Source organism: Caenorhabditis remanei, chromosome I, assembly GCF_010183535.1.
Source record: "Caenorhabditis remanei strain PX506 chromosome I, whole genome shotgun sequence".
NCBI lineage: Eukaryota > Metazoa > Nematoda > Chromadorea > Rhabditida > Rhabditidae > Caenorhabditis > Caenorhabditis remanei.
In genome coordinates this window covers 3,797,952-3,817,067 of record NC_071328.1, presented here as the reverse complement: position 1 = coordinate 3,817,067, position 19,116 = coordinate 3,797,952, and the positions used below count along the sequence as shown (strand labels likewise).

The following is a 19,116-nucleotide window of genomic DNA, read 5'->3' as shown; positions in this document are numbered from 1 at the left end:
ACATTAGAATTTACGGCATTACCCTTTTTTTTCAACGAACTAACAACGAACGTTTCCTATTTATTTTTAAGAAAATCTCGGTAAATAATATCGTCTCTTCATGTTTTTTGTGTTGTGTTATTATGTGAGATTTCCCCCCGTTTTCCTTCGATGGTATTTGTATGGTGCACATTCGAATGGTTGTGTCTAAAAGGCTCTCTTTCGTTTTGAAAGAAAGTTGATTGTTTGATGTAAGATCATTGTAGATAAATAGATCGAATAAATTATTGACGTAATGGAGCCACGTAATGAAAAGGAGAGACTTGAATCAGGATGTGGAGCCGTTCTGCAAGGGATGGCTGGGAAGAAAGTTGTTGTGGAGCTTCGTGGTGATAATTATGTGATTGGTAAGAATGTTTTAGATTTGAAAAATGGAGAAAAACATGTTTTCCTTCAGGAATACTGGAACGCTGCGACTCAAATCTCAATTTATATCTGAAAACGGTGACGGTGATTCGTGATTCGCAGAAAACTGAAGAGGAGACGTATTTTGTGAAGGGAAAGCATATAAGGTGATAATTATCTTTGTTTCGAACGTTTTAACTGATTTTATAATCGTTTTTTAAAAAGAAAAAAGGTGAATTTTTGATTTTAGGTGCTGAGAGCCGTTTTTGGTGTCGATTTACGCGGCGCTCGTAATTCGACACAAAAACGGCTCTTGTACAAAATCGCCGAAATTTTTATACTTTTTCAGCTCAAAACCAAATTTCTTTCCAGATTTGTCCATTTCGAGCATACTGTCCATCCGACAGCCGCAATTCGTCGTTGCATTCAAGGAAAACAAGCCGTAGATCAGAAGAAAAATCGGCGTCTCGATCAGAAGCAGTACGATACTGGCAAGAAGATTATTGAAGAATGAAAATACAATGATTTATTCTATTTTGTATATACATTGTGATCTATTTATGTTTTTCAATTTGAATCTAAAAAATATTTTTTCGAAACATTTTTTCGTCTTTAATCAGTCTTCTTTGCCTCCTTCACAGGTTCTTCCTCCTCTTCAATCACATCTTCCGACCCGAACACAATTTCAGCAAAATACCAGGCGATAAAAGGACTGAGCCAATAGACAAAAAGGTGTCCGGCATGGGAGACACCCAAACAATTGAAGGTACAAGCCCACGCGACGATCGGGTTCGCGTACATTCCAGTGTAGTTGATTCCTGGGAAAATTAGATTTTGGTAAGTGCGCTCTAATCTAGTTTTCCCGGTGGAGCGTAAAACTCACCAATTGCACATAAAAGACCCGAAAAAACGCAATTCGCAATGGAGCACAGCTTCGTATCCCCGTCATATCTTTGATCTACAAATTTTTCGAACCATTTTGCCAGAAATGTGGCCGCGCCTTCGATAATGCAACCGGTTGTGATGGCTACCTGAAATTTGGAAAAAAATTTAAAGACAAAAATTTTTGTAAAAAGTGAGTTACAGTAAGATCAGAAGTGCAAGAGTCCTGATCAAGAAGCTCCAAATGGACGGGATGAACACCAATGTTCCAGAACAATCTGGCGACGAAATATGAGAGATATGCTGGAAATTTTTGTTGTTTTTTTGAAATTTAAAATTAAAAAAAGATACCCGCAGCCAATTGCACCAAAAACACATAAACACCCCGACGGATCGCTTTGCTTCTACGGTAGCAGTTGGTTACCTGAAATTTTGAAATTTCGTACAATGCAACTGCGCTCCATTACACACTTACCAATGGACACGGATGAGCAACGGCGTCACGTTGAAAATAACAATTTGCCAACTCGATTACAGTAATCTCCACGAAAACTCCGAGCAGTCCGTAATTTTCTAGAATTGTGCCTACATCGAACATCGGGACGCATATTTGAAGGGTTCCGATAAACTGAAACTTTAGAGTTTAGCTCTTTTCTCATTAGAGCGCATTTGTTGCACGGCGGTTAAATATAGTTTTCGCTGGAGCGCACTTGCACATACCTCTAAAATCAAAAGTGCAGATAATCGTTTCGGATTATCAAACGATTTGATGACCAGAAATCGAAAAATTTCACAAAGTGCAAAAACCGACCCGTAGAATATCAGAGAAGCCACCCAAATTCTCATTTTCACTGGAAAATTTTTATAAAATTTTTAATTTCTATTTTAAAAATTTCAAAAGTAAGTTAGAAAGAGGGCAACACCGGGCGGCTCCAACTCAAAAAATCAGTGTGATGTGCTCTTTTTACTCGAAGAAAAACGAAAAAGATATCCTTTCACTTTTCTCTCTTTCTTTCTCTCAAATCTCTTTAGAAATCCAAGTTCATTTTTCATTCGAATCGTTAAATTTCATTTCATGAGAGAGAAATAGAGAAACAGCGTTTTGAGCACAAAGACTATGAATTATTTGATAAGAAAACACAATAAAAAAGAAGAAAAAGACATTCGCAGCGAGCAGGGTTCGAACCTACGCGGGCATAGCCCATTGGATTTCAAGTCCAACTCCTTAACCACTCGGACATCGCTGCACGACCTAGAGGTGGAGAAATTGGCCGTGAAAAGGGTGAGGGAAGGGGGAGAAGAGACGCGACGGGCGTCCGGGTGTCTAGCGGAGAAGCGGCAAAGGTTGGGATGGGAACGGTTTTGAAGCAAATTTTTTTCATTTTTTTCAGATACAATAAAATTTGAAAGTACAGTACCACTTTTGCCTACAGTAGCCCTACAGTAACCCATCTCAGCTATTTTCAACCCCTCGATATATATTCCAGAGAGCTTTTCCAGACTTTTTCCCGTTTTCCTTACCAGAAATTCCCAGAATTTGCCACGTCAGAACCCCTTTGTTGACCAGTTTGCACTTTTCGACCACCCCGCCAGACTTCGGACCGAGGAGATAAACAAGAAGGGCATTCCCCCCAATCGAGAGAGAGAGAGAATACTCGAAAATTCTTTTTTTTTCTACGTTCATTTCAGTGTTTTCGCCTTTCTTTTTTGTTATCTCTGTTATTTTAACTGTGACATAATTTTTTTTTAATTTTTAGGTTTTCTTTCCCACTGGATTTCATAATAGGTGGTGCAATTGATTGATCTATTACTTTTTGGTTATTTTTCTGTTTTTTAAAATCAGTTTTTTCCATAGTTGTCAAGGCCCGGGCCGGGCCTTGTCAGCGAAATCAGGGCCCGGGCAAATTGGCGCGAAAGTCAAATTTTCAAATTTTTTGAATTTTTTTGAATTTTTTCGCGAAAAAGTCAAATTTTCGACTATCAGTCAGAATTAGAAGAAATTCTGAAAAATAGTCAAAAATGGTCACATTTCCGATGAAAAATTGAAAAAATTTCGAAAAAAAAATTGGAAAAAAAAGGGTCATTTTTTGAAGCCGGGCCTTGAAAATTTTCTACCGGCCCGGGCCTTGACAACTATGGTTTTTTCATTAATTTCGTCAAAAACTCTTTTTTAAAAATTAACGTAAAAACTGAAAATCCACCCCTGCTGGCCTAGAAACCCAAAACTCATCCACCAAACCAAAATATTCGTATTCAGCTCGTCGAGACCTTTCAAATGAGTCCAATCATTACATGGTTTGCTTCAACTCGGGTCTCACCGCGAAAGCTACAGTAATCCAAGTTGCGGACTACTGTAGCTTTCGCGGTGAGACCCGAACTGCTCCAAACATCGTCATGATTATACTCATTTGAAAGGCCTCGACGAGCTGAATCCAAATATTTTAGTTTTGAAAGTTCTAGAATGCTACCAATAGAAATAATACTCTTCCTTTGTGTAAACCATTGATCACTTTCTCTTTTGCTCATTTCGTAATGTTCCATTTTCCCTCATTTTTCCTACTTTCATCGTTATCAAAAAGTACATGACCTTACTTTTTTTTGCTGCTTATCACGAGTATATTGATTACAAAAAAAGTGCAAAATGAGTCTTTTCCGGATCCTTTTTTCTCACTTCCTTTGCCTTCTGAAAACCGGAAATCGGCTATAAAATTGAAAAAGTTATATTCCATTTTTCATTTTTTATTTTCACTGGCGCGCTTTTGGCGTTTTCTTTCTGTAACTCAAGTCCCTGCTGAAAACCCTCTGAAAATAAAGGAAATTTTCTAGTTTTTTCCCACTCTGCGTCTCTCCCTCTCCCCACACTATTTCTCCTGTGAAAACAGCTGATTGCTCGACTCATTTCTCTGCACTCTCTTCTTTTCACCCACTCTCTCCACTTGTTTTTTTTCAGAACGTTCCATTTGTGTCGTCTCTTTTTCTTCTTTTTGTGAGTAGTTGAGGGTGGAGAGTAGAATGAAAAAAATGAAAAAAACAGAATGAAAAGAAAGAGAAAAGAACAGGAAATGTCACTTTCAATGACCCCCTCACATACAAATAGTGGGAATAACAGAAAATTTGGAACAAATTTTTGGCAATTGTGCTCTAGTGGAATACGTGAAAAAAAAACGCAAAAAATTTTACGCTAGGGCGTTTTTGCGACACATGAACTTTGGTATCCGCGCTCCACCGAAATGGGTATTTAGTGCGGTAGTGCGCATATGCTAAAATTTGTTTAAAAAAAGAAGTTTTAACCAAGTTTTTCAATATTAAAAACACTAGACAAAACTAGTCTGACTTCGGTGAAAAATGCTTTAAAATTTTTTTTGTGAAAAACTTAAAAACTGCTCCACTTCTGAAGGCTACCACGGCACTGTATGTAGCGTCACAGTTTTGATTTTTTGATATGTTGTAGCACAACTCTAAATCTACATTTCTGTAGTTGACAACTTTTTTGTACAACTTTTTCCTAGAGAGATATGAACTGTTGAAAATAGTGATTGTTCAAGACTCTTCATTTATTATGAAAAGTTGATTAACTTTGACAGTTTGTCACAGCTTTCCATATTACTTCAGGAATTTGAGATTTTGATATGTTGTAGCAAAAGTCTAGTGATATATATTTATTGTTGGCAACTATTTTGTACAATTTTTTCCTAGAGAGATGTGATATGAGTCATCGAAGTTACACCAGTGCTTGTCATTTCGAAACCTGGGGATTGGCTGACTTTAACCGCCCGTCACAGAATAATTTGTTGCACTGAGTTGTCAATATTTTAATCTATTATAGTCCAAGTTTAGATCTGCATTTTTGTAGTTGATAACTTTTTGATATCTCATTTAGTTTTTGAGATACGTGCCGTCAAAAGTTGGGTTCTTAAACTGAAGAGGTCTCTACAATACCTCGCTAAAAACTCTCATATCTAGAAAGCTAGAAAAGTTATCAAAAAGTTATCAACTACAAAAATGAAGAACTAAATTTGATCTATATAACAAATATAAATTTCAGTAGTTAGGCTAAAAATGAAAACCTTGACGAGCTTCCAAATTCTGCTATTTTTCCTTTAACAAGATTGACTTAAAGTTTTCGAATTCCTAAACATTTTGAGATGGAAATTTAAGAATTTAACACTTTTCTTCAAGCTTCAGCCTAAACCTTTTTTCTGAGGTCAAATAGTCCCCTTCCCTTCACCCATCCCTATCTTAAAATCCTCCCACTTCAAAATTCTCCAATTTCCAAACAATTTGTTTTTCCTTTTACACCTAGCTATCATTCAACCTTATAACGTATTATCACTCTTCCCTCTTCAAATAGAAAACGAGTAACAAAGATAGTGATTTGTTGACTCAAAGAGAGGGAGAGGAGGCGGGTACTGTAAGGGGGATGATGGCAACTAGGAAGTGAAAAACAACAATGATCGTTTGCCTTTTATACTAGTATAGTGGTAGGTGGAGATGGCATTCATTTCTCCTTGGTTTTCAGCTCTAAGCTTTCTCTTATCCGAGAATCATGCTTTAAAAACTAATTATTCGAATCCAGCTCGTCGAGACCTTTCAAATGAGTATAATCATGACATGGTTTGCTTCAATTCGGGTCCCGCCGCGAAAGCTACAGTAATCCAGGTTAAAGGCGCATACGGTAGTTGTGGGCTACTGTAGCTTTCGTGGTGAGACCCGAACTGCTCCAAACATCGTCATGATTATACTCATTTGAAAGGTCTCGACGAGTTGAATTCGAATTTTTTGGTTTAATGGACGAGTTTTGGGTTTCTAGGTCACCAAGGTAAAATTTCCTTGTTTCGAGAACAATATTATACACTTAAGGTCTCGACTCGGATCCTTTTACTCAAAAGTGCCAATTTTTTCATCCTGGAGGCAATACGAAACCTATAATTTTCTACTCTTTCTCCTTTTTTGACTTTTTCCAAACTCCGCCCCTTTTTTCGTAAAATTCACCCTTAAAAAGCACTAAGTCATTCTTCTATAGCACCTGCAGAGGTCAAAGTGGGCGGAGCTTCCGTGTGTGTGTCTGAAAAAACAGTCAACATGTTTTCCCTTTCATTCTTTTTTCTCCTTCCTTTCTCACAGTGGATTTATTTTTTCTCTGGTTAAAAATTGAATTTTTCATCAGAATCAGATTCTGGGAACTTCTGGGAAAGTGAAAGTGCGCTCTACTGGAACTATTGTTGTAGGTCGTTGGAGCGCGGATGAATTATGCATTTTTCGAAAATTTATAGATTTTCGTGGAAAAAGCGCCGGAAAATGACAAAAAATATGAATTTTTAGGAAATTCGGAAAAAAAATTATGACCGAGTTTTTGCGTTTTCTAGGCCACGGCCACCGATGAAGAATTCTAAACCAAAAAGTTTTTAGAAAAATTAGCGGATTTTTTTTCATCTCAAAGCTCATATTCTGAAAAACTCAAATATCGATTGAAAAATTGAACATTTTTTGAATTACCGCCACACCAGAAAATGCGCTCCACCGCTCAACTAATGCTTCGCCTTGCTAACTTAGTTTCTGGTATTTGGTGCAATGGAGCACGCTTGCATCAAAGAAAAATTTGAATATTCTGTTAAATTATTAGCTCGGCACGCTTCTTACAACTGCGCTCTACCGAAATGCCCTTGAAAATGTCACTTTTTCTCTGAGTCTCTCAATTTCGCACACAATTTTTTCGATTTCGGTAGAGCGCGGTTGTAAGAATCGTGCCGTGCTAATAGAAACAAAAACATTATTCAAACCACTTTTTTTTTAAACTTTTTCCCTCAGAAAATTCAAAAAAATTTAAGCTCCGCCCTCCAAATCTCTAATACTTCCTCCTCTTCCTTCAATGGGAAAAAAGCTATAAAAATCAATTTGAATGGGGGAATAAAAGAGACTAATCCCTTCGTTTCCATATATTTTTCATCTGATTCATCATCTGAATATCAGTTTTCAAATAATGAAAAAAACGGGGATTACGTCTCCTTTTCTCTGCTTCTCTGCACTCTCTCACTCATCTAATTTCTCTCATTTTTATGTCTCAACTGATTGAATTTAAGAGAGTGAATAACTAGAAAAATGAGCATATCCTTTTCCTCTTTTTCTCTAAATCTCTCAATCTCTCTCTACACATTATTCATTGAAAATGATGGCGTGAGGAGCAGCTCTCTCTCTCTCTCTCGAAAAAAAATGGAGATGTCTTGATTATATACCTTCCTCTTGAAAAAGTGCACACTCTCCCAACATCTTCTGCTCTTTTTCTCTTTTTCTCTCATTCCCCTTTCCTAGGCTCAACGCCCCATTTTTTGTTTCGATTTCCGTGCCACAAGACACAATTCCTTGACTTTTTTTGGAGAGTCGTTATGTTTGTGGGTCCTGAGATTCCTAGAAAAACCCTATTTTTAAAGTTTTCCATTAGTTTTTGAGGTCTAAAACTTTTCCATCACATTTATACCTCTTTAAACATAAATATTTGTATTCAGCTCGCCGTGACCTTTCAAATGAGTATAATCATGACATGGTTTGCTTCGATTCGGGTCCCACCGCGATAGCTACAGTAGCCCACACCTGGATTACTGTAGCTTTCGTGGCGAGACCCGAACTGAAGTAAACCATGTCATGATTATACTCATTTGAAAGGTCTCGACGAGCTGAACTCGAATATTTTGGTTTGGTGGACGAGTTTTGGGTTTCTAGGCCAGCAGGGGTGGATTATCAGTTTTTTTCGGTTTTTTTAAATGGGTTTTTGACGAAATGAATGGAGAAAAAACAGTTTCCTAGTTTTTTTTTTCAGATTAAAATTAAAATTTTCAAATTTTAGGGTTTTTCGTGTTTTTCTGTTAAAATATGGTCCTGAAGTGTTTCCCACGCTCCACCACTAATATAAATTATCATCAGAGCGTACTTACATCATCGAGATCAAAAGACTACAATCTACGTCTTTAAAGTACATTCTCCTCTCCCAAATCCCCGATTAGCAATAGAGCGTACTTGCTCTCTGAACTCATCCATTACTAATCGGTCATGAGGCTCTGCTTACATGAGAGAAAAAAGTTTTGGAAATAAAATTTCAAAAAAAAAACATTTTTTTGTTCAAGGTCTAGACTTCCGATTACGCGTACGTAGGAAATCTAAATCTCAATTTTTCAAAAATTTCTAATAATTCATTATCTCGTGTTTCTTCCACTTGATTCATTCGAAAGTACACTCTTTGCTCACTGAGCGGCTCTTTTTCGCTCTGTCTGCGTCTCTTCGTCTCCTATTCTCTCTCACGCAGTGTCTCTCGATTTATAAGCTTGCCCAGCCAGTAGTTTCTAATAGATTATCAATGTTGTTTTCCACGTCATCAGAAGATCAGAAGAATCAGAAGGTGTGTGAGGGGATTGGCGTCATTCTCCAGGAATTTTTTTGAATCTTTTTATGCGAAAATCCTTTTTAAAATCCCTAAATTATCTCTTCTGCTTTTTGATTCGTATATATACTTCCACGTTGCAAACGCGCTCCACTGCATATTGTTTTGCAAACGCGCTCTACCGAACTCGTGACCTACATAATAGCTCGGTACAGTTCTTACAACTGCGCTCTACCGAAATCTCCTTGAAAAATGTCTATTTTTCTCTGAGTCTCTCAAGTTCGCACACTATTTTCTTCGGTTTCGGTAGAGCGCTGTTGTAAGAAGCGTGCCGTGCTAATACGGTAGAGCGCGTTTGCAATGCAAAACGTAAACTTCTTTTTTTTCAGAATCTTCATCGGAGTATCTCAACGACAGTTTTTATCCTGATATTTTATATTTTTTAATCCAAAAATAGGTGAGTCTTTTTTATTCTGAATATTTGCTTTTTATGGTGAGTAATAGGGAGAGACCAAAATATTTTTCTCCTCCTTTTCTTTTCTCTTTTTTCTCGCTTTCTACCATAGAAAGGTGTTTTGACAAAGAAAGATTCTGAAAATTCGAAATTACGGGAGTGTGCGGTGGAGCGCACTTGAAACTCTTCAAAATTTGAAAATTTTTGAAAAAAACATTTTTCTAATTTTTTTATTTTCGAAAAGTTCACCATAGTTTTCAGATTCTAACGGTGGTTTTTTTGTTGTGTAAAACCTTCCCCATCGAGAGTTATAGCGGTTTCAAATTTTAGACAGCCGCGGTCTAGAAAACTCCTCGGCCACCGCGCCGGCGATGGGCCGGTCTAAAAACTTGCATAACTCCCCGTAGAGAACGATTTAAACGACGACAGTACCACTGTTAGAATCGGAAGAACATTTGGAATCTTTATATATATAAAAGTCGAAAAAATTTTTAATTAATTTTTTTTCAGTCATGCTAATGGAATCACAATGTATGAGTGGAGGAGGTCAAAACGGCGGGACACATCATCAATCAATGGGTCACTCGATGTATGGGTTCAGAGATCGCAAGAAATCTTGTGGTGGGTTTTTCAAAATTTTCAAAAAAAAAATTTTCAAAAGAAAAGTTTCGGGGTAAAAATTGAAAACGCATGCTTCCTCTTGCAATAGAAACAGTGTCTTTTTCTTTTTTCGAATTGCTAGGTACTCCGTCGACGTCTTCCCCTTCTGGACGTCTTCCGGCTTTCGCTCGTTTTTCATCTCAACATCATCCAGGACCTAGTTCTGTAATGTCAGGTATCCACTCAACTCATCGTCGTCGTCGTCGTCGTCGTCGTTTCTCTATCTCTCTGTCTCTCTCTCTATTTCCCACACTATATCATCATCATCCGCCACGTCATCCTAGAATCCACGACGTCCACCTCATCACCATGCTCCACGCCGACACGGTCTGGAGCTACGACGCCGACGCAACAGAATTATATGATGACTGTGGATAATCAGATGATGAGAAATCATCATTACTATACTCAACCGGCTTCTCGGCAGCAGTCATACACTCCAAATCACTACTATCGACAGCATCACACAGGTTTTCTTTCGTTTTTTGCCTTTTCAGATGGATTCTCTTGGTTTTACAGGTTAGGCTTACTATTAGCTAGAAGCATGGGTTTGGTTTGAGCTGAAAAATTGGAAGGAAATTTTTAAAAACGGAAAAAAAAGCAAAACTTGCCACGTCATCTTTATGACTAACCCACAAATCCCACAGTTATACCTCTTTTAAGTTTTCCAATAGTTTTTGAGGTCTAAAACTTTTCCATCACATTTATACCTCTTTAGACTTAAATATTCTAATTCAGCTCGTCGAGACCTTTCAAATGAGTATAATCATGACATGGTTTGCTTCAGGGTCTCACCGCGAAAGCTACAGTAGTCCACAACTACGGTAACCTGGACTACTGTAGCTTTCGCGGTGAGACCCTGAAGCAAACCATGTCACGATTTTACTCATTTGAAAGGTCTCGACTAGCTGAACACGAACATTTTGGTTTGGTGTATGAGTTTTGGGTTTCTAGGCCAGCAGGGGGGAATTTTCATTAGAAAATGTTGGAAAAATTTCTGACCGCCAACAGAGCAGTCGATGGTTCGGATCCTTTCCCTTTCTCCCCATTTTTGTATTAGTCGGTGCACTAAAAAATTTAGAAATTATACGAGTGTGCGGTGGAGCGCACTTGCAACTCTTCGAGATTTGAAAAAAAAGTTCCTTAATGATTTATTTTCGAAAAGTTCACCATAGTTTTCTGATTCTAACGGTGGTTTTTTTCTTGTGTAAAACCGTCTCCTTCTAGAGTTATGGCGCTTTCAATTTTCCGACGTTCGTGGCCTAGATAACTCCTCGGCCGCCGGTGAACCGCAAACAAAAACTTACTCCCTTTAGAGAACGTTTTAGATGATGAGAGTACCACTGTTAGGTTAGAATCGGAAGAAAATTTGGAATCTTTTTATATATAAAAGCCAGAAATTTAAAAAAACTTTTTAATGGGGTCTCACATGCCACGGGAGTCGTCAAGAGTTGAAAATGTTGTAACCAAATTGTAGATCAAATCTAGCTCTATTCTTTTGTAGTTGACTACAAATTAATATCTCTGCAGGGTTCTGAGATATACGTCTTTGAAGAGAGCGTTCCTGCACCCCCTCCTAGTGACAACTCACTCATCTTCAAAGGCGCATAACTCAAAAGCCTCCAGAGCTATCAAAAAGTTGTCAACTACAAAAATAAAGCTCTAGATTTGATTTACAACATATTAAAAAGTTGGAAATCTTAGACTATAAGTGGTAATGTTACAAAAGTTCAAACACGGAGCGCGATTACTTTGATTAAAAGCTTCCCCCCGCATGGCTTAGTGGTTAGCATCCCTGACCTCCAATCGAAAGGTATCGAGTTCGAATCCTCTGTCTCTCAAACCAGTTTTCTTCTTGAAAACAAGTAGTAAATTTCACTTTTAAAATTGTTGTTGTTCGTTCGTTCTCCCCTCATTCACTCTCCCTCTGCCCATGTAGTGTTCGCGGATACGAATACGGAACGAACGTCGACAAAAAAACAAGTTTTTTCTTTCCCCATGCTAACCATGCATTTACTTTAGTAGTGGAAGAAGAGAGAGAAAAAGAGACATTTTTGGAACATGTGTTGATACCGTGGGGGGAGAAGGAGGAACAGGAATTGACTCATCATATATGTTTAGAGAGAAGAAGAAGATGAGTTTTTGGGAGTGAAGAAGAGCTCAAAATGAGAATGAAAAAGAAGAAGAAAACAAGATTAATAATGGGAAAGTTGGGAAATTGGAAAAGAGAGTTCCCGGAAATTTTGGGATCTGGAATTCCAAAAGTACCAAATAAAACTAGGAATTCTGGAATTTTGAAGTTTTGGAAATTCTTAAATTCCGGAATATAGAGAATCTCGAAAATCTTGGATTTCCGGGATTCTAGATTTTTGACTTCTGAAATCTTGGAATCCAGAAATCTGGCAAATTCAAAAATTTGAAAAATCGAGTAGTTTCAGTTTCAGATTCAGATAATTTGAAATCAATAATCATGGAAATTCCAAACTTTTGGAATTTCAGTTTTGGAAAACTTTTTTTGGAATTTGGATGTCCTGAAATTCCTAGAATCCTGAAAACTTAGAGACTGGATCACAAAACTTCCAAATTTATGATTTTCAAATTTTCAGAAATCTGAAAATTCCGGAAATTTGCATTCCGAAACCCAGAAAATAGGAAATCCGAAAATCCTGGGAAATCTGAGATCTAGATTCTCAAAATTCCAATATTCAGAAATCAAGAATTCAGAAAAAGTCAAAAATTTTATGAATTTTCAGAAATTTCAGAAATTCAAAAGTTTGGGAATTCCTGACAGCCTAGATTTTTGTTTTCGGTTAATTGGTTTAAAAAAAGAAATATACAAGATTCCCTATCTAAAAATTACAAAAATCCAGGTATTCTGAAATCTCGGAAATTCGAATTTTGAATTATCCAGAATTCGAGATTTTCAGAATTTGTTAAATTAAGCTCATAGGATCCCGGAATCCAAAAATATGCTGAAACTGTAAAAAAGATCTCAAAGTCAAGTTTGAGGACTCTGAATCCCTTCTTAATTCTTAATTCAATTTTTCCAAATTCTGATCTCCGGCTCCTTGATTCCCCAATTCCAAAATCCAAATTTCTTGTTTTTATTTAAAAAAAATTCATCTCATTCTAATCTCTTCTCACGAACACCTCATTATTCCTGACTCATTCTTGTTTTTCCCAACTCTTCTTTATTCAAATTTATTTTCTTTAAAAACTATACAACTCTTCTTCTTCTTCTTTATCTAAAAATAGGAAAATGCTGAAATTTCAATTTTTAAAAACCTAGTTATCAATTTCTGTTTGTCGAAAACTTCCTGTCTAGCGAGCGCTGCAAAAATAACATAAATTTCGAAATGTTCGCGTTGTGGCAGTGTTTACTTGTTGTCTCCCATTCCGCACGGTGCCGCTTGGCGCCGCGCCGCCAATGGGAACGGCGCGGCACGTTGCGTCTTGTTTACGTAAACAACAAAGTGTCTCGTCGTCTCTCACTCTCTCCATTCCACACACTCTCTCGCATGGTTCAACTTGATTTTTTGTTTGACCACCTCATCCAGACTTCCCTCCCTCCCTGCAGCTTCTTTGCAAAGGGGGAGAGGGACGCCACCCCTAGCTGTCTGGCCCCGCCCACTTTCTCTGGGAATAGCAAAAGGGGGACTGGGGGTAGAGGAGAGGGGGGATGTTGTTGTGTTCGAAAGACCAGAACCCCCAGACGAGTAGTATTTCTCCTCTCAGCTGATGCTTCTAAAACCGACGCTGCTTGCAGCTGCCACTGCCGCCAATCAACAACAGAACTGTAAGATAAATATGAATTTTTTCGAAAAATGAACGGGGGGAGGGTACGGTATACCTGAAGTTATACCTTTTAAATGAGTTAAGCATATTAGCTAAGTGGAGGTACAGTATACCTGAAATGGTACTTGGTTAAAAATGTAGCAAAGTTTTGGTATACTGTAGATCTAGGAAGCTACATTAGAAATTTGAAATAGCGAAACTTTGAGATCCTGTCACTATGCCCGATAAGGTTATCATTCTTCAGTTTTTGAATATGTTATAAAGCAAACCTAAAGCTACAATTTTGTAGTTGATAGCTTTTTGATAGCATTTTTAGTTTTTTAGATATGTGCCTTTTTAGTTGGTATACTGTATCAATTATTCAAAAGTTCAAATTGTGGAACTTTGAGATCCCGTCACGGGCTCAGGTGTGATATCAACGCTTTAATTTCAAGATATGTTGCAGAGCAAACCTAGAGCCACATATTTACAGTTGACAGCTTTTTGATAGAATTTTTTGTTTTTGAGATAGGTGACTTTAAAGTTGGTATACAGTAGCTATGGTTGTAGAAATCGTGGAACTTGGAGATCCAGTCACGATGCCTGACAAGAATCTAACTTTTCAGGTTTTAAGTATGATATAGAAAACATCAAAAGCTACAATTTTGCGGTTGACAACTTTTTGATAGCACTTTTAGTTTTTGAGATATGCACCTTTAAAAATAGCATAATTGGAATAATTAAGCACTGTACATTAGATATAGACTGTCCTGTAAGACCCGTCTCGGTAACACGTTTTGTCTCACGTTATTAGTTTTTTGATATGTTATAGAACAAGTCTAAAACTATAATCTTGCAGTTAACAAATTTTTCCCATCTATTCTAGATTTTAAGATAAAGCTGTTTCAAGTCAAGTACCACAAAGATCGATCTACCGAATCATTATGAATTTGACGGTCTCAAACTGCAAGTAATCCCTCATGACGGACTCTCGAAATTGATAATTTTTAGTAACATGACACGATTTTCTGGAAATCGCGATTCATAGAAAAATCAAGTATTATAGTCTTCTTATTTCCTTTGATTCCCTGCCTAAGAAAGACTTTTCTTGTTTTTGTTATGAGCTCTCTCCTTCATTTGCTCACAAAGCCACCTGTTCCGTGTCTCCCTTCTTTTCTAGATAATAGAATTCTAGAAGGTTTTCTTTGTTTTTTTTTAGAGATTTTGATAATTATTTTTCTGAAAAGGAGTAAGAACCGGAAATGGAAAAGTATATATACGGAATTAGAAAAATGGGGAAAAACTCTTCAAAATAAGTTAACTTTAGGAGTGTGTAACTCAATGAGCTTCGAACCAAATTTGAAATAATTTTTTTATTTTCAAAGTTCAAATCTAGCTCTACATTTTTGTAGTTGGCAACTTTTTGATAGCTCCGCCCACTTTTGAGATATGCGCCTTTAAAGATAGGCACCTAAGAAGAGAGACGCAGAGAAACGAGAGCGGCTGACCTTCTGCGTCTCTCCCTCCCTCGTTGTGGGTGTTAATCTTTAAAGGCGCATATCTCAAATACTGAAAAGCTACTGTCGAAAAAATAAAGTTTCGACAAGGATTTCAAAAAAAAATTTCGCGGGCTGGAACAAGCAAGCGCATAAAGTTCTGGGCGGAGCTTAAATCTGCAAGCGGCGCGGTTCTTAATTTGAAAAAAACAACTGAAATTAGAAATGCGGCGATTGCAGTTTAAGCTCCGCCCAGAACTTTATGCGCTTGCGTGTTCCAGCCCGCGAAATTTTTTTTTGAAATCCTTGTCGAAACTTTATTTTTTCGACAGTATCAAAAAGTTGTCAACTACTAAAATGTAGAGCTAGTTTTGATCTACAAAAGTAATATAAATTTAAACCGTTTGCGTTTGAGAAAACTCCGTTATAAGTCTTGATCATTTTCCCCCAAATTTTGAGAAAACTTTAAAAAATATTATGACGTGGCAAGTCTAGATTATCTTTTTCAAAACGTTGGTCAGCAACGTTTCAGATTCAGATGAATACCGCAAGAGATCGAACACTCTTCAGTCGAATCGATCGGATAAAAGATGGCCGAAACGGGATATGGGACCGCAGTTCGAGTTGAGATGCTGTATTGATCCAGAGGTAACGACGGATTCAGAATTCTGACGTCATCTGAATCCTTTTTTTAGATTCTCCGAATCAACGTCGACCGCCAGTATTATTTCGAAGACGAGACAGTCCGTGTGAACGGGAGTGTGTTCCATAAAAGACACGACTACAACAATTTGTTGTCGGTGATTCCGAGAGCAAAGTTCAACGGAATACACATAAAAATGGAGGATGATTGTCCACAGGGAGGAGATGACGTTCGTTTGTGTCTTCTCAAGTCGTTGGGAGCACACAATTTGAGAAGTGTTCCGTGTGTTCAGTGCAAGGATGATTTGAAGGTGAGTGAGGGGAGATTATGGGTTAAAACTACAAAATTCGAATTCAGCTGGTCGAGACCTTTCAAATGAGTATAATCATGACATGGTTTCCTTCAATTCGGGTCTCACCGCGAAAGCTACAGTATTCCACAACAAGGATTACTGTAGCTTTCGTGGTGAGACCCGAATTGAAGCAAACCATGTCATGGTCATACTCATTTGAAAGGTCTCGACGAGCTGAATTCTAATATTTAATTTGAAATTTCTTTAAAGCATTACGAGAAAATGTGTGTTGTTTTTAAGGATTTTCTCAGCCAGTTTTAATCCAAACACATTTGAAATGATAGATTTGAATTCAAATCGTCAAGAGCTCTCAAATGAGTATAATTATGCCCTGCTTTAAAGCAAATCGGGTCTTGTCGCGAAACTACGGTATGCGCCTTTAACCTGGGCTACAGTAATTTTCGTGGTGAGACCCAAGTTCTTTTAAACCCTGACATGATTATACTCATTTGAAAGCTCACGACGAGCTGAATCTGAATATTTGCGTTTCGAGCCCATAGTTATCTATTTCTATCACTTAGGACAGAAACAGACTTCGAGAACTAAGAACACAACTAAAACTTACAAGTCAAAGAGCGTTTATTCGTTGCCAAAAGCAAACTTAGAACTGAGAACTTAGAACTGATTAGTTAAGGAAAGTTCAATTTCACATCAGCCTTTGACGTGGCTTGGGTCGTCCAGATTCCACGTGCCTTTTCTCCTTTTGTTTCTTCCCTTCCAATGGGTTTCGAGAATGTAGAACTTCGGCGAAGCCACTCCATATCTTAAACTTTTTGCACTTCCAGGTCTACGATAAATACCCACTGATTGATGGTGTATTCTACATCTCACCAGTCTCTCAATTCGGTCCAAAAACTGAAATTTCTCTCGACGGACGTCGCTTCTATCTTCAACAACTGTGTGCAAGATGTCTCTGGTCCGATTGGTCATGTAAAAATTGTGGAAAAGACGAATGGTTTGACGGGAAATCGTTCGTGTTGGGCACTTTGTATTATTATGATATTGGTGAGTTGCTTACTGAAAAATAGAAAAAAAAACAAGTTGTTTTGGCTTACCTTTGAGAAAAAAGTTTTTTTTTATGCGCATGTACGAATATTAATACAGCTTAAACACGGAACGCTGTAAACAAATATAGGAATTGAAAAGGGGTCTGAAAATGCATGGATTTTTTTAATTGTTATATTTTTGGATAAATCAAATGTAGGGCTTCATTTCTGTAGTTGACAACTTTTTGATAGCATTTCTAGATTTTGAGATATACGGCGTTGAAGTTGGTATACTGAAGCGATGGGAGTAGAATTAGTGGAACTTTGAGATCACTTCAGGGGCTCAGGCGTAATACGAACGCTTCAATTTTGAGATATGTTGTAGATCAAACCTAAAGCTACAATTTCGAACTTAACAATTTTTTGATAGCACTATTAGTTTTTGAGATATGCGTCTTTAAAGTTGGTATACTGTATCAATGGTAGTTCAAATTGAGAGTTTGCAGAGAAGCGAGACAGTCTAGCTTCTCTGCGCTCTCTCCCATTCACTCACTCTCACTCTTTCTCTACTTTTCATTCTCATACCAATTTCTATTTTTTCAGTTTCATCTGGACGATGCTGCCCAACCGTGTGTCAAACATGTCGTCAACCACTCGGAGTACGTGACCAGTTGGCCACTCAACTTGCTAATGTGAGTTTACGGAGAAGGGTACTGTAGTCTGAGTTGATTTTTGAACATGAACAAAGGCTTGAATTAAAGAACAGGTCGGGTCAAAATAGTTTTTTTCTCGAAAAAAAATCTTTTAAAAATTTTTTTCGAAAAAATGAACTGGTTTAAGGACTCCTTACGGCAGCTTGACTATTTTAAACTATATGAATTTATATTCGTTGTGTAGATCAAACCTTGATCTTCATTTTTGTAGTTAACATCAACTTGATAACTCTTCAAGGTGTTGAGATATAAGTGTTTGAAGATGGGTACCATGGAATACCGCGCGTCAGCTCCCAATGTGGATGCTGTCTTTAAAGGCGCATATCTCAAAAGCGTGAATAGCTATCAAAAAATTGTCAACTACAAAGGTGTAGGTCTAGTTTTGATCTACAAAAATCATGTAAATTTAAGCTATTTGCATTTAGGGAAACTCGCTTAGCCTTCGCAGTTGACTATTTTCATAAAATTTTGACAAACTTTTAAAAAAACTTTAAAAATTTAGGAGTATGTAACTCAAGGAGCTTTAGATCAAAGTCATAATTGTTTTTATTATTTTTAAATTTGAAATCTAGAACTACATTTCTATAGTTGACAACTTTTTGATAGGTCTCCAGGGCTTTGAGATATAATCGTTTGAAGATGGTACCCAGAGAGGGCGAGTAGAGAAGAAATGCCTGTCTTTAAAGGCGCGTAGCTCAAAAGTGGGCGGAGCTATCAAAAAATTGTCAACTACAAAAATGTAGCCCGATTTTTAATTTACAAGAAACATTCAAATTGGTGACGTTTGGAAAAAAATGTGACACCAAGGGGGCATGTTAAAATTGAGAGATTTTCACTAAAAACTAAAAATTTTCATAAATTTCAAAAGCACATATCTCAAAAGTGGGCGGAGCTATCAAAAAGTTGTCAATTACAAAAATGTAGATCTGGACTTGACCTACACGACCATTATAATTTTGGTATAATTAAAACTTAATTGGTGTAGTTACGGGCTCTCAAAGGTACCCCTCTCAATGTCATCCGATTTCAGGGAAACTACGCTACCATCAACGAGCAAATGACTTGTCAATCGTGCGGTGTCTCGAAATTCCATCTCGTCCGTGACATCAAAACTTGCCACGTGGCTCGTGGCCCCTCATTCTGCGAATAATCACTTTTTTCTTTTTTTTTCTTCTCATCCAAAAATATCTCTCCCCCACATCTACCTCTAAAATTCCCCCAAATAGAATCTCTTTTTCTAGTCTCTGAAATCTCCTCTTTCTACCTCTAAATTGATTGATTGATACGCGAAATTTCAATTATGAGCATATGATTCTATGCAACTAATCGATATGCAACCTTTTCTACCTCAAGCGGCTTCGATGGTCCGCAAATCTTATTAGCAGCATTCATTTTTTTGT

General features: G+C 37.4%; 3 protein-coding genes across 3 annotated transcripts; 2 read left to right on the top strand and 1 right to left on the bottom strand.

Moving 5' to 3' along the window:
* Positions 1-274: 274 nt before the first annotated feature.
* GCK72_000546 (uncharacterized protein) lies at positions 275-898 on the top strand (the record flags this gene model as incomplete). The annotated part of the gene is made up of 3 exons (XM_003109353.2): positions 275-386; positions 437-551; positions 757-898. The coding sequence occupies 3 exons, from the start codon at positions 275-277 to the stop codon at positions 896-898; spliced, it is 369 nt and encodes a 122-aa protein (XP_003109401.1).
* Positions 899-996: 98 nt separating this feature from the next.
* Positions 997-2,112, bottom strand: GCK72_000545 (uncharacterized protein; the record flags this gene model as incomplete). Its single annotated transcript, XM_003109365.2, has 6 exons — positions 997-1,202; positions 1,268-1,415; positions 1,469-1,569; positions 1,618-1,690; positions 1,742-1,894; positions 1,987-2,112. 6 exons carry the CDS (start codon positions 2,110-2,112, stop codon positions 997-999), a joined length of 807 nt encoding a protein of 268 aa, XP_003109413.2.
* An 11,378-nt stretch (positions 2,113-13,490) lies between these two features.
* Positions 13,491-18,866, top strand: GCK72_000544 (uncharacterized protein; the record flags this gene model as incomplete). The annotated part of the gene is made up of 6 exons (XM_053722549.1): positions 13,491-13,548; positions 15,561-15,670; positions 15,718-15,975; positions 16,803-17,022; positions 17,607-17,695; positions 18,747-18,866. The coding sequence occupies 6 exons, from the start codon at positions 13,491-13,493 to the stop codon at positions 18,864-18,866; spliced, it is 855 nt and encodes a 284-aa protein (XP_053591194.1).
* Positions 18,867-19,116: the final 250 nt, after the last annotated feature.